Here is a 14,472-nt window from a genome sequence, read left to right as displayed (position 1 = left end):
ACAAAAGAGACTGCTTGGCTCAAGCTCTAACAACCTGAGAAGTTGGGAAATTGCTCTGGAAAGTACCAACAGCAAAACAGACAAAGAAGCAACACTGTACAGTCTCTTCCCCCTTGGGAACACACAAGAGAAGAGAGGCAGCATCAACCCCCCGCCTGTCCGGAAGCTGGCAGAGGTTGGGCACTCTAATCCTGAAAAGAGTGGGAATGTGCTGGAGGAGCTCTGCTGAGTCAGCCTCTCAGAATGGAGCTGGGCTGTCTGTTAAAAAGATCCTAAGCCAAACACAAACCATATAATATGTTCATAGAAGGAGGGCAGTAGTTCTGAGGCCTTGATGTCTCTGGCAAGAAAACACTATTTTTATAGAGCTCTTGGGGAAAGGAAAAATTCAATACTGAGAGAACTTGTTTAAAAGAATCGTATTGTACATGGATGATTCCTCAGCTCCTGGGAAGCTCAAGTGACTCTATGTTTTTTCCTAATGTTTCTTCAAATCAGCAGACACTTACATTCTAAAAGCTTTAGGTAGGTATAAGCACAGAACCACAGAAAAGCAAGAAGGGATCTCCATCTTCATTTTATAGATAAGAAAAACCAAGGCCCAGAGACATTAAGTCTTGAGGCTCTAGACAGAAAAAGGTCTCTAATTTTTTACTGGAGAAAAAATAGTAACAAATAATGGAGAAACAGTAGAAAGATCTAATATGAACTGACTTTATATTCTAATGCTTTGGTTACGCATAATGTTTTCCTCATTTGCTTTTATCTTATTGAAGAAGCTTCTTTTTCCACCTGGTTTTAGAGATTCGATCCATCCAAACAACGAGCATCCTAGGTGATTTTAAATGAGCTCACTGGGTGAGGCGAACACTGACAGATACTGTCAATGTCTATACTTCATCTCGTTCTCCCCAGCTCTGCAGTGACGCTTAGCACAGAATGCCCCAGGGAAACACACGGAACTGGGAAAGGACTTGGTGTGCCAGCCTCCAATTGACACGAGGTGCTTCCATAGTGATGACTACTGTTGTCTAAAGTGGCAGCATTTTATATTCCAACATCTCAAAAAGTTAATAAACAATTATCTAAACCTTACAGTTCTGTTAATAGAAGACGACCCTAAAGGGAGGTGGTTATATGCCCTGTCATTGGTTACAAAGCAACTTTGAAACAAAATGGAGTGTAGGATGTGGGACTTCAAGTTCCAAGCCAATCCCTCTTGACCACCACTGGCCATGTCAGCACTTGCCCACATTGAAATATATGTGAAAAGATTGGATTTGCTTTCATACTTTAGCCAGTTATGACTTCACTGGTCAAGTTCACAGAAGTATTAGCAAAACTCAAGAGGATTCCTGATTTTCAGTTTAAGTCAGCTTAACAAAGTAAGAAAACAATTTAAAGTACTAAAGAATAAAGAAAGTTGACATCATGTTTATTATTATTTTTTAAAATGTGCAGAATATAGTTAGCAGTGATTCTGTTCAGTCATTGCCTCAGATGGTTGATTCTTGCCATCATCCCCCTGAGATGACTTAAAGTCTGGGTTGTAACCTGAATGTCCCAAGGTACCTACATTAGGACTTACCATGTGTAGGTTGCTTTGCCTGGCACTTCGAATACAACACCTCATTTACTATTTATACATGATGTCATATAACGCTCATAGCAACCTTATAAATGAGGAAACTCAAAAAGCTCAAAGAGGTTGGGTAACTTACCCAAAGTTACACAGCTGGTAAATGGCAGGGTAGAGACAACCCAGATCTGTCTAAAGCCCAAGCACTAAGCCAGGCTGCTTCCTAGATACTTATTAAAAAAACATTTTTTAAGAAAAGAATAAAAGCACTTACTGGACCTTAGTTCAAGGTAAGTCCAGTTTCTTAAGGAGAAGTTAATAAAATATAGAGATTGAGCAAAGTATTCTTTAAAAAAAAAGAAAGAACAGTAGCTTGCATTAGAAGAACAAACATGAAAAGCCATCAGGAGAAATAAGATTCCAAGTTTTCCAGGTAAACTTGGCATTTGACATTTAAAATTTACTTCTCCATACTTAAAGTTTTTCCTTTTGTGTTTTTTGTTTAGGGAGTGGGGTGGGGTTGAATAGTACTGGCACTAGGTAAATCACAAGAAAAACAATCCGCAAAGAAGTAGTAACTAAGATGTAGGGCTGACAGAAACACAAGCAAAGAAAGGATCAAGAAAACAATGCTGGAGCCTCCAGGACCCAACATATAGCCACAGGGACAGATTGTGGAGCTCAGGGCATCACCGCTGCCCATTGCTTCTATCACCTGAGGAAGGAGTGTGTGGTTGATGTCAACACTTCACAGGGAAAGTTGGGGAGACAGTCACTTCTTAGAGAGGGCTCACTGTAGCAGAGAATTCTGACCAATCCACTCAGCAGAGAACAGAGCTCCACCAGCTTAATGTGGAACTTGGCTGTCTGTATGGCTATGTGAAGCTTGGAAAGAGGTCTCCTGAGAAACTAATTTTCCTTAACTAAAAATTCAAATTTCTACCTATTCATTTGATCACAGGACTAGAGATATACAGAGCACAGACTCAGACATTTGGATTCTGGGAGCATTTCAGACAAGTGTTTTTGTTTAGGGTGCTGGGACACTGGCTCCAAGCAGTGACTTTTGTTCAGGCATGCACACACGCACACACGCTAGGGCTTGTCTGGGTTACTCTCACTCATACGACAAGCATTTGCTACATTTATAAGTCCCATCTACATGTATAGCACTGGATCAGGCACTATGCGGGGAATAAAAAGGGAAAAGAAACATTTCCTGAGCCCCTGCTATGTATTAAGCACCACATCTGACATCTTCACATGAACTTACTGCTTATCATAATGCGGTGAAGGAGGTATTATTCTCCTGCTTTACAGATGATAAGAAAGTCTAGAGGACAATAAATGTCTTGTCTAATGAAGCATAAGTGAGAAATTAGCACAGTTGAGATCTAGAAATAGATCTGTCTAACTCCAAAGTCCATGTCTTTCCATTTTGCCAGGTTGCTTTCCAAAAGAAGTATTACCATTCTAACTGAACTTGAAATTAGCTGAAGGAACCGAAGCAAGCAAAATCTACATATAGTATGAGGTTGTACACAATGACTCTTCTCACCTCTTTGGTCGAGGATACATGTTCCTTAACTCCAAAAGAAAATCAAGAAGATACAGAATAGAAAGTAGAGCAACAAAGGTTTAAAGAAGATGAATATATATATCCCCCCTCCCCCCACTCACTGCTGGGCTAATGGAAAGGTGAATTTGTACAACCTTTCTTAAAAATAATTTGAAAGCATCTATCAAAAATCTTAACATTTTATACAGGTTTTGATCTCTTCAATTCCCTTTAAGGCAATTATTCTGAAGTTAATAATTATGACTTTAGAAACACACACAGATGTTCATTGACAGACTGTTTATAAATGTGAAAAATTGGAAATAACTTAAAACTCCATCATGTGAACTGATTACATACATTTTAAGAGAAAGGGTAAAGTACAGTACTTAAAATGAAGAACTCTGAAGTCTGCCAGTTATGAATTCTAATACTGTCTGTGTAACCTAGTGTGTGACTTAGGCACGTTATCTAACCTCTCTGGGCCTTGGTTTTCTCAGCTATAAAACTAGGATAATAATAACACCTAAAGTCTGTATAGTTTTGAAAGATAATGCATGAAATGCTCTTAACATAGTGCCCAGCATGTATTAATTCCATGGTAAATGTTAACTACTATGTTATGATTTTAATAACAAATACTCTGTACTATGGAATACTATGCGATCATTAAAATACTGTCGTTTGAGATTAAATGATAGAGAAAACAAAACCTGCTAAATGAGAAAAATGGGTCATAAAACAGTAAAGTATGAACTTATTTAAAAATACATAAAAAGAAAGACTGAAATATATCCATTCATTGGAATTATGGGTTATTTAAGTTTTCTTTCTTTTAAAAGTCTATTTTCTATAATGAATGTGATTTCCTTTGGTCATAATAAATCTTTTTTTAGGAAAAAAGAAAGATGTGCTTTGATTACAGGTGGAAAGCGAACTTGAAGATTTCTTAATCACGTAGTTCTGTGGGCCTCCTGAAACAGATCTACATTTTAATGACTAAGGAAAATGAGAACAGATTTGAGGACTGTTCTAGCTATTTCAAAATGTCTTTGGGGGATTAGTAAGTAATACGGCCTCCTAAATTAGTACATGTTCACAATCTTGAAATCTAATAGAAATTACATGCCAGACAGTAAGGAAATTTAATTTGCTCAGTTTCTTCTTTCTGTTTTATTTTAAAACTACCATTAATGGGCAAAAAGCTAAGTGTGTTTGATTTTGGAAAGAAATTCTTTCAACCTCGTGATGTGAGTAGCCCTAAGAAAAGGACTTAGCAAGGAGAGGACCAGGGAACCAATGGTCCCTTCAAAGGAAGTCGCTGAATTTAAAAAAAAAAAAAAATCCTATCTGTAAGGCCATAATCAGACATACTAATTCTTAAGGATTTACAGAATTTACATTTAAAAGACAGAACTCTTCATATTTCCACACAAACACTTCAAACAACTACCATTTCAAGAATCAGGAAAATTGGCTTTATTTCTGGCTTTACTGTTATAAAGCTTTATGACTTTGGGCATATTCTGAAAAAGGAAACAAACACACACACCAGAATTCATTAGTTTTCAGGAAGGAATTGGCAAAGCAAACTGGACTACTCGGGTTGGCTTCTCAACTTATTCTCTGTGGAAAAGTCATGGTGTCAGATCAAGAAAAGCTGAAGACAAACATCTAAAGGATGCCTGAAGAGCTCAGATTCAAGTATGCATGAGTACTCATGTGAACCTAGCAGTACTGGGCACACACTGACTTACTGTTCTTCCACTTTTAAGAAAGTTACTTAAGCTGCTTTTGCCTTTGTTTCCACATCTACCCAAATGACTTACTCTTATTCTGTATGTATGATGTGGTACAATCCTGCAGAGAGACCTGAGTTCGAATCCTGTCTCTGGCACCTGCTAAGAGATCATGGACAACTTATATTCTCTGAGTTTCAGTTCCCTTATCTGTGAGAGGGGGTAGGAAATAACATAGCCACCTTACAAATTTATTGTCAGAATTAAATGAGAAAATGCATTTAGGTCTTGATTCCTGTTAAGTGCTCCATAAATGATAACTTATTATCATCTCACAGAGCTTATCTAAGAAAATAATACAATATGGGAGGGGAAACTTATCGGTAACACTATTATAATCTCAAAGTTACATTATCAGAAATACCACTAAACTCTCACTTCCTCCACGTAGGCGTAGCTTGCTTAAGGCCACTTGTGCCTATGTTTTCTACCAAACTTTACCCCTCTGTGTTTTCCTCTCCTTTCCAGCAGCAGGGCTTTTGCCTACACCTGGGGAAGCTAATAGCTGGATGCGGGCATGCTGTAATTCTGACCTTTCTCGGTCAGCTCCAGGATGCTACTTGTTGAAGTAAGAAGCCCTGCTATCAAGGACCATCAAGAAGCATCACATTATCTTCAAAAGCACCTGTATGCACCTTAAGGTTTCAGGGTCTTCGTTCCCGCCATTTCTTATAAAGACACCCAAGTCTCCTACTCTTATGCCTACCTGCTTCACACAACTAAATCTGTTCAGTACAATTATCTCTGTCTCAAGTGGTCATCATTCTTTTGTTAGAAAGGTGACTATGGACTTTAGTTTTTTTTTCTTCCTGCCTTCATCTTCAAAGCCATTCAATGAATATAGCAAGTCCTCAAATAATGTTCCATTCAATGTCATTTTGTTATAATGCTGTAGGAACTTAATTCTTATTTATATCAAATAGCCTATTAATTGGTAAAATTGGTTTTGTTACATATTGTTTTACTTTATGTCGCAGAACCTAGTGACATTAAGCGAGGACTTACTGTACTACCATTAAACAAGTACTATGCTACGCCATGTAGATCTAAAACTGAATAAGTCTTCACGCTGTTCAAAGATTAACAGGGGAGACAGAGATATAAAAGTAATTGTGTAACAGAGTAGAGGTAGTCTACGTACTATAGTGTCTTGAGGGAAAAAGACACTCGGGGTGAGACAAAAAATGGTGACACTGCAAGAGACTCAAAATAGCCCAAAAAATCTTGAAAAAGAAAAAAGATGGAGGACTCACACTTCTTGATTTCAAAGCTTACTACAAAGCTACTATAATCAAAACAGTGTGGTACTGGCCTAAGGATAGACATATAGATCAATGGGACAGAATTGACACTCTAGAAATAAACCCATATATCTATGGTCAATTAATGTTTGACAAGAGTGTCAAGACCACTCAATGGATAAAGAAGTATTTTCAACAAATGATACCGGGACAGTTGGATATCTACATGCAAAAGAATGAAGTTAAATCCTTACCACACACCACATACAAAATTTAACTCAAAATGGACTGAAGGACTAAATGTAAGAGCTAAAGCTATAAAATGCTTAGAAGAAAATACGGGTGTAAATCTTTGTAATTTTGGATTAGGCATGGCCTTGTGGACATACTAAAAACCTGTGAATGATATACTTTGAAAGGGTTAATTCTGTGACATGTGAGCTATACCTCGATTTTTAAAAAAGGGGACAGACATATCTTAAAGGATATGCTCATTGGGCAGACGATAGTGAGAAAATAATTCTAGGCTGAAAGAACAGAATGAAAAAAGGCATGGAAACCACAAAAAAGAAACGCATTCAGAGAAGTAAAAGTGGCTCAGAGGCTGCAGTATAGATATATGCATAGGAAGTCAAAGAACGAACAAGGTAGTGAAGAGACAATAATGAAAGCCCTATGTGCTAAGCAAGGCGGAGTCATGGGGCGCCTTCAATGAGAATGATCTCCCAGGAGAATGACTTAACCAAATTGTTTGGCTCAATCCATCTTGTCAAAGAAGACTCCTTCCATCAACTCGGAATCATCCAACAACTCTGCTCCACTTTGGCAAACCCAACACTCATTTTCTCGCCATTTATAAAATACATTTATTTACAGCATCAGTTATTCAAAGTTTTCTCCTCACCAGAATATAAACTCCTTAAAGACTCCCTGTTTCCAGTCTTGACTATGTAAATGCAAGTACAGAGCCTCTGTGGAATTCCAAAGATGTGTAACGAGACTGGCAATTCCCACAAAGTTCTGAGTTTTCCTCACTTTACAAACCTTTGCTCATATCGTCACCCTGTTCAGAACGCCTTCCTAATCACAAGTTTGTTCAAAAGTTCGCCATTCTTCATGGTCTATTTCTAATGCCACTTCCTTATGAAGGCTCTGCTCTTCTCCCATCTGGATCTAAACTCTCCTGTCTTTGAAAGAGGGTGTATTTTGTACTTTTCTTATGGGAATGATTTTGGTACTGATTTTTTTATGGTAGTAGAGTGCAGTTATTTGGACATTCCTCTCATCTCATAAGAACCTTGAGATAAGGTCTATGTCCTTCCCAGGCTTATAACTCCCAGCACCATGCTGGGTAGAGTCTGAACTGAACTGTTCAATTAGTAGCAAAAATGATGGAATCAGAGACAGAAATAAGCATGACCACAAAACAAGTTTTTAAAAATTCTAGAAAAAACTACACAAAACAGGACACAGGCACAAATAACAGAAAGTGTATGTTGAATCAATCTGTGACCACTTGGCTTGTTTATATCTGGTCATTTTCATCACATGGATTTCATTTTGCTAGAACTCTAGAAGACTCAGACAAAGAGTAATGGCCTCCCAGCTGCTGTGTTCCCACATCTGTGGTTTTCCTATGATATAAACAAAAGATTCTGGAGGTATGGTCTCTGTTAATATCTGCTGGTATGGGGTCTAGGGGAGACATGGGTGGTGGGGTCAGGGGGAGCTTGAGGGAAATCCACCTAGTGAACTGACAGTTCATATAAGCAACACCTGGAATGTTAAATCCCCTACAATTGTTATTTTATTGAAAAAAAAAATTCACTCTTCCTTTAGTAAATGTAAAAATTTTTTCACCAGCTGCATTCCAATCTCAAGTGTGTGGCAGTTCAGGAGAGGTGGCAGCTGGAACAGATCTTATTCAGGATGTAGTAAACGTTCACCAGCAGCTAAGGGATAACCAGAGCGCACAAAACAAATCTTCAGAGCTATGCTCCTTTAAGAAAATGGGTTAGTATCAACCTGCCTGCTCAGAGTTTTCTGCTTGTAAACATTGAGAATACTGGAAATACACATCTACATCTGATTGGCAAAAGGCGAAAGGATTAGCCTTTTGAATAGAAACTCTGTGACATCAGCTATTCAGGACTCCCTACTTAACTTCATAAAACCCTGAAGCCTAAGTTTTGGTTTTAATCTTATTTTTGTTAAATATTTACAATCTACTAGAAAACCAAATTCAGATCAAATGTCTGCGTACATAACCTCGTGACATGGCCACTCCTCCCGAGAAGAGGGCAAGAGAGCTAGCATTTATTGGTACCAGGTCAGTTATTCTCTTTGCGCTCCATCCTCACAACTCTGGGAGGCAGATATTCGCATTTCACACACAGATGAGGTAAGTTGGGCCCAGGGAGGTTAAGGCATTTGCTCACACTTCCAAAGAAAAATGAGAAGAGTTAGGTTTGTCTGACTCCAAAGCCAGTGTTCTTTCCACGTGCTCTGCTACTGGCCAGTATACCCCAGAGAAGTTCTCTAGAATTTGTAAGAAAGCTACAAGCGTCTATGACTCTAAAAGAGGCACTGGCAAACTTTTTCTGTAAAGAGCCAGATAGTAAATATTTTGGGCTTTGCAAGCCATATGGTCTCAGCGCAATTACTTAAGTCTGCTGTTGTAACAAAAAACAGCCATAGATAACAAATAAATGACTGAGCATGGCTATGTTCCAATAAAACTTTATTTACAAAAAATAGGCAGTGGGCCAGATTTGCCCCACAGGCTATAGTTTGCTGACATCTATTCTAGAAGGTTCTAGAGTGGGTAGCTTCATGTTATTTGGTTTAGAAATTAATAAAGAATTATCTGTTTCCAACTTAATCAGCAAACATGACAGTCTTCTATGTTCTATATGGTCCACTTACTTAAGGAATTTACATTCTTTTGGGAAGAAAAGACACAGGCAAATAAAAGCCAAATAGTAACACTACACAGTATGTGGTTAAGTGCCAAAGGAGGGGAGCTGAGGGCCAAAGGCTGACTGATGGGCTGCCATAGTATCAGAAAATCACGGTTCACAACCCGGTCAAATAATCCTGCATTGCCACCAGAGCTCAGAAGGAGTCAGAAAAACCTCTTAGTGGGCAAGAATGAAAATGAGTCAGGAGTTACTGATATGAGCACTATCAAAAATGCCCATTCTGATGAGACCACTTAAGGTTTTCAAGCACATGTCAGATACTAACCAAAGATAATATCTCCTTTAGATTTAGCAAACACTTCCATGTCTTTTTCTCAAAGGACAATTGACCTAAGGTGCAAGATAAACTGAGCGCCTTAGGAAACTCGTAGGTCTTCCATTCCTCTCTCAGGCCGTACTTTAAGAGCCCAAGGAAGCTAGAGGCAAGAGCCAACAGAAACTCTTGGAAGTCTAGGAAGTGGCACTTACTAAAATCTTACCTTGCTCATGGCAGTTAGGGCAGGATCGCAGGCAGCATCCAAATCCTGAACCAGCAACTGAATACTGCTAGAGATGACACTGCAAATCAAACGAATTTATTAAGGTCATAACTTAAAAAAAAAAAAAAGACTTTTTGAATGACTGATACAGCCCCCTGCATATGTTTCAGGCACCTGTGTAAATTTAGATTCATCATTACATCAGAAACTCAGATTCTAACTTGACTTTCATTTCAAAAGGGAATTAGTGACAACGAGGAGCATTTGGTTCTTTCTTCATTCTTGCTGCATGTCCTGGTCTTATTCAGGTTTGTCTCCACTCATTCAGGACACAAATTTCCACAGCTAGTCTCCCTATTTGCTACATCCAAAATCTTTCTTCGCTTCTGTCTTCAAAAGTACCTGTTTGCCAAAATGTTTACATCAGAACTTGGGTAAAAAAAGAAACTGAGAAAAGAAGAAATGACATAAGAAGAGAATTTTGATTTTTCCTCAAGTGGTTGATGAGAAAGCTGAAGCTTGGCGTATCCCAATCTCATTTAAAAACCACAACAAAAATATTGCAAGGTAACAACAGGAAAAGAACTATATCAAGAAAGTTTTACAGTTTGAATATCTTGGGAGAGATACCCTCCCACCCAAACACACACACATACCATATGGCTAAAATCAGTCAGCTTACAGCTATATATTCTAAAATACTGGAGGAGGGGCTGGCTGTCCATGGACTTAGGGAGTCAGATAGGAGGCCGTGGACCTGACTTTCTTGCAGGGATGGTCAAAGGAGGCTTTCTTCTCTTTTGTTATTCTAGACAGTGCAACAATAAAGACCTGTAAGCTAAAAAACAGTTGGTTCTGAGGAGGCAGAATGGGAGGCGGCTGCAGCAGCTTCTAATCCTTCTTATTTAGTGGCTAGTAGAGGATAATCCTGATCCAACAGGAAGCCCTGGAAACCTCTTAGGTTCTGTAGTGACCTAAAGCCTGAGACATGCTGCTTTCTGAAGGGCAGGCCTTGAGCCTGCAAGTGTGCAAGGTACATACGTGCTGAATGTGTCCATTTCTCCAGTCAGATTGATTCGTTCGATCAGACTTACATCAACTTTTTCTTTGAGTTTTTCTTCTAGCTATTAGAAAAGAAGAGAGAGGAAAAACATGCTGAATGATTATCCAAAGGAGTACTATAATAAGAATACTTAACATTGACTGGGTTTGTTGATTCAGATACAATTCCAGGCACTTTTCATGTACTAACTCATTTAATTCTCACAACTCTATGGAGAAGATTCTTATCCCCATCTGAGAGATGAGAAGATAGAGGAGCGACCTACCCAAGATAGCAAGTGGTAGGGACAGGAATCAAATTTCCTCCAGAACCTGTGCCCTTTAGCACTGGCTGGTACTTGTTTCTTATGACACACTGACAATTCATTTCATTAGTTTTAAAAAGACTGGGATTTTTAGGATACTCCCTATCCTTGAACTGCAGGCTCACTCCCCAACACTGGAAGCCTCTGGTGGTGGATGGCAATAAAATTAGTATTAAAGTATTCGCTGAGAGCTACTATGCGCCACCCCGTGTGTTAAGGTGCTGGGGATACCGAGGCAAAGAAAAACAGTTCAGTCTCTGCCTAGATGAGAAACACTGGCCATGCTCCCAAAGAAAAATACAACTGACCAGGAATTATAAATATCTCCAAACATCCTGGGAATTGATTCATCTAGCACTCCCAGATCTATTTATTACACGAACTCTAAGAATAACAAATATTTTGTCTTAAATGTAAAAATTTTCTTAGGGGTACATAAATTAGTATGACCCTTTTGGAAAACAATTTATTTAAAAAGCAAAAAATTAAATATACATACTTTAAACCAGCAGCTTCACATCTAGAAAAGTATTTCAATGAAATAATGAGAACAATGTATGAAAGCAAGCATTTTTTTACAGCATTCATTAATTCAACCAGTATTTACTGAAAGCCCATTTTATACTAGGCTCTGTAAGAGTCTGGGAGTTATTCAGTGAACAAAACAGATAAGATCCTGTTCTCATAAAGCTCATATTCTCGTGCTGTTTACTAGTGAAAAAGTAAAAATAATCTACACATATATTTACAAGGGACTGATGAAACAAATTACGGCGCAGGCTTACAATGCTTAAATTCTTCAGCAGCCTCTTCCTATTACACTGAAAATAAAAACCAAACCTCTAACCATGATTTGTATCCTGTCTATCTCAGCTGCCCACATCTTGCTTTCCCCCTTGCATGCTTGGCTTCACAGTTATACTGACCATTTAAAGTTCCGGAAATACCGAAATCTTTCCCCGCTCAGGGCCTTCATACTTTGCACTTCCTACTTTCTTTCCCTGAAACACTCTTTGCTCACCCCTCCTAACCAGCTTCCTTGCTTTGTGGTCCCCCACCTCCTAACCCTTCCAAGCTTCTCAACTGGCAGTCTCCTTTCCAACTCTCAGGTCTCTGCTTCAATGTCACCTCCTCAGAGAGGCTCTTCTTCACCATTCCACTTCTGTAGGCAACTAGGCACACCCGGGGCCTGGCGCACCCGGGGTATGGTCAGTGGCTCCACCTTGGGTGCGAAGCCAGGACCTTCTGTGTGTAAAGCAGACGTGCTAACCACTACACTATGGAGCCACTCCCTGTATTTACTTTTATAACAGGTAAAAATAATTTTCACTAAATAACAAAAAATTGACTACATCTATTAACGAATCAGCAAAATGGTCTCTAATCTACTAATACTTCCAGAACTTCTGAGAATCTGTTCTTTTAGAAAAATAACACAAAATATTAGATATTCTTTGTAGGATTACTTATAAAAGCAAAAACTTGAAGTAACATAAACAGTTATTAGGGATACTGTTAAATAATTTATGGTATATCCCCTAATGGAATATTATGTAGCCATAACAATGATCATAGTAAAGACATTATAGCAACAGGAAAAATGCTAATGCTATGATGTTAACAACAAAAACCTATGAAAATTAATTAAGTCAAGATTATAGCATACAAAACTATGTTGATGAAAAATGATTAGAAAAAGATCTCTAAATTGCTAATATGATTATTTGAGGGGGATGGGCTTAAGAGTCATTTTATAACTTTTTTTTTAGGTACCATGGTTTACTTTGAAAATACTTTATTTATATGTGTGATTCTTTCTCTTTCTACACACAGACAAAATAGTGTTTCTGCATCAAAGAACTCTGGGACCCCTACTTTGGAGATCCTCACAGATATTGCCATCCTGCCCTGGGAGTTCTTGGGGCTAAATGAATTGCCATTTCTGGCTCCAAGGCCAAACTTTTATAGATCATTCCCTGTGTAACTCAATATGGCCAGGTCCCAAGCAGAGCATGCTGCTGCCTCTGCCTCTGGCTTGCTTAACTCCAACTGTGGCGTTTTTTGGGGAATAGTTCTTATTCGGCCTCCTGTATTCTTGCTTGAGCTCACAGGTGCTCCAAGCTATGCTGTCTGAACCACAATTTATGACTGCCTTCCTATGATCTAGACATGTGTAAATAATAAACCCAAAAGGGAGGGAAGAGCAGAACCTTCCCCAATTACTTTCTTTCTCTTGGCCTTAGGTGAATTCCAGACCAAATGTGAAACGGAACCTCTAATTCCATGTCTAAGGCCGAATGGAAAATTATTCTGAGTCTTCCTTCTCTTAATGGGGAGCTCCAGTAGAGGCATCACCCTTTCCTGCTTCACAGTTCCTGAACGTCAGCATCCAAACAATGGTTATTTGTTTAGGCAGATTGAGACTGCTATGTAAATTCCAGAAGACACATAAAAGCCCAAAGGATTCTGCTTAGTCTAGTAATACTCCTGAGAATGGAATAACTAACTGTGACTCATCACACCAAAGGTTAGGTCCTAGTATCATTTAGTTTGTTCCTGCTTGTCTCATATTGGAGACAAGGCTACTGACCTACTTTCAAGAGGGCATGCCCTTTATGTAGCTTACATAACTCCAGGGAAGAGATCAGCCACATTTTCTTGCCCAGGATCCTTTTAACAAGGCCCTTCTGTAAGATGGCTGCCTGGGCCGTCTTCTGGCTAGACAGTCAGTTTTCCTCTGTGGGAGGCCAACTTGTCTGCCCAAGGTTTTATGTGGCCTTGTTAGGGCCCACACTCTTACCTACTGAGCTAAGTGGCCCAGAAGGTTCAGGAAGGGGAGGTGGAGAGTGGACAGCCGGGGAGGCTCACCTGCTGAGTGGTGGCCAGACAGTACTCTGCTGTGCTCAGGATGCTGCAGATGAGGCAGAGCTCCTCTAGAGTGAACTTGGCCACTTCTGAGCCTTCCTTTTCCTTGAGGAGGCTGCTGATGGTCAGCCCTCCACTGCTGCTTGTGGTTCTGAGGAAAAGGAACAGGAAGTAGTCAGGCTGGGACTTCTCATTTGCTTCCTGAACTGGAAACTGCTCATCTTAAGGCAAAGAAAAGGGGGAAGGAAAGGCTGGATGTGGCCCAAATAAATCCATATACAATGAGTTTTTTCCTGTTGACCTCGCTTTGACTATCATCTGTTTAAATTCTCTGACCATCAGAAATAGGAAGAGATGATTCCAACAGTGAGCCAGTAATCAGTCATGTTCACTATGATGACTCTGATACTCAAAAAGAAGGCTACTGAGCAGCCTCTCTGCTTAACTTGGAATTTCCTGATCTATAGAGCTCACTTAGAATCATCTGCAGCATAAAAGCTGGTTCCCCAATTGTTTCACTTAAGAAAATTTTGCTTAGGAATTTGTACATTGTGCTTGGGGAAGGGCACAGAAATGAATGTTAAGACATGGTTCCTGCCCAAA

At 39.2% G+C, this 14,472-nt stretch overlaps 1 protein-coding gene across 3 annotated transcripts in view; it reads right to left on the bottom strand.

Moving 5' to 3' along the window:
• Positions 1–14,472, bottom strand: part of VPS53 (VPS53, GARP complex subunit) — a 128,073-nt gene that overhangs the window by 23,261 nt on the left and 90,340 nt on the right. For all 3 annotated transcript variants that reach the window (XM_006925053.3, XM_025041785.1, XM_025041786.1), the window contains 3 exons: positions 13,873–14,020; positions 10,679–10,761; positions 9,638–9,716 (listed from right to left, as the gene is read on the bottom strand). In XM_006925053.3, coding sequence (XP_006925115.1) covers positions 9,638–9,716; positions 10,679–10,761; positions 13,873–14,020 — 310 coding nt within the window. The remainder of the gene's footprint in view (positions 1–9,637; positions 9,717–10,678; positions 10,762–13,872; positions 14,021–14,472) is intronic.

This window comes from Pteropus alecto, unplaced genomic scaffold (genome assembly GCF_000325575.1).
Source record: "Pteropus alecto unplaced genomic scaffold, ASM32557v1 scaffold98, whole genome shotgun sequence".
Taxonomy (NCBI): Eukaryota; Metazoa; Chordata; class Mammalia; order Chiroptera; family Pteropodidae; genus Pteropus; species Pteropus alecto.
Note: the sequence above shows the minus strand (reverse complement) of the source record. Positions and strands in the feature narration are given on the sequence as shown.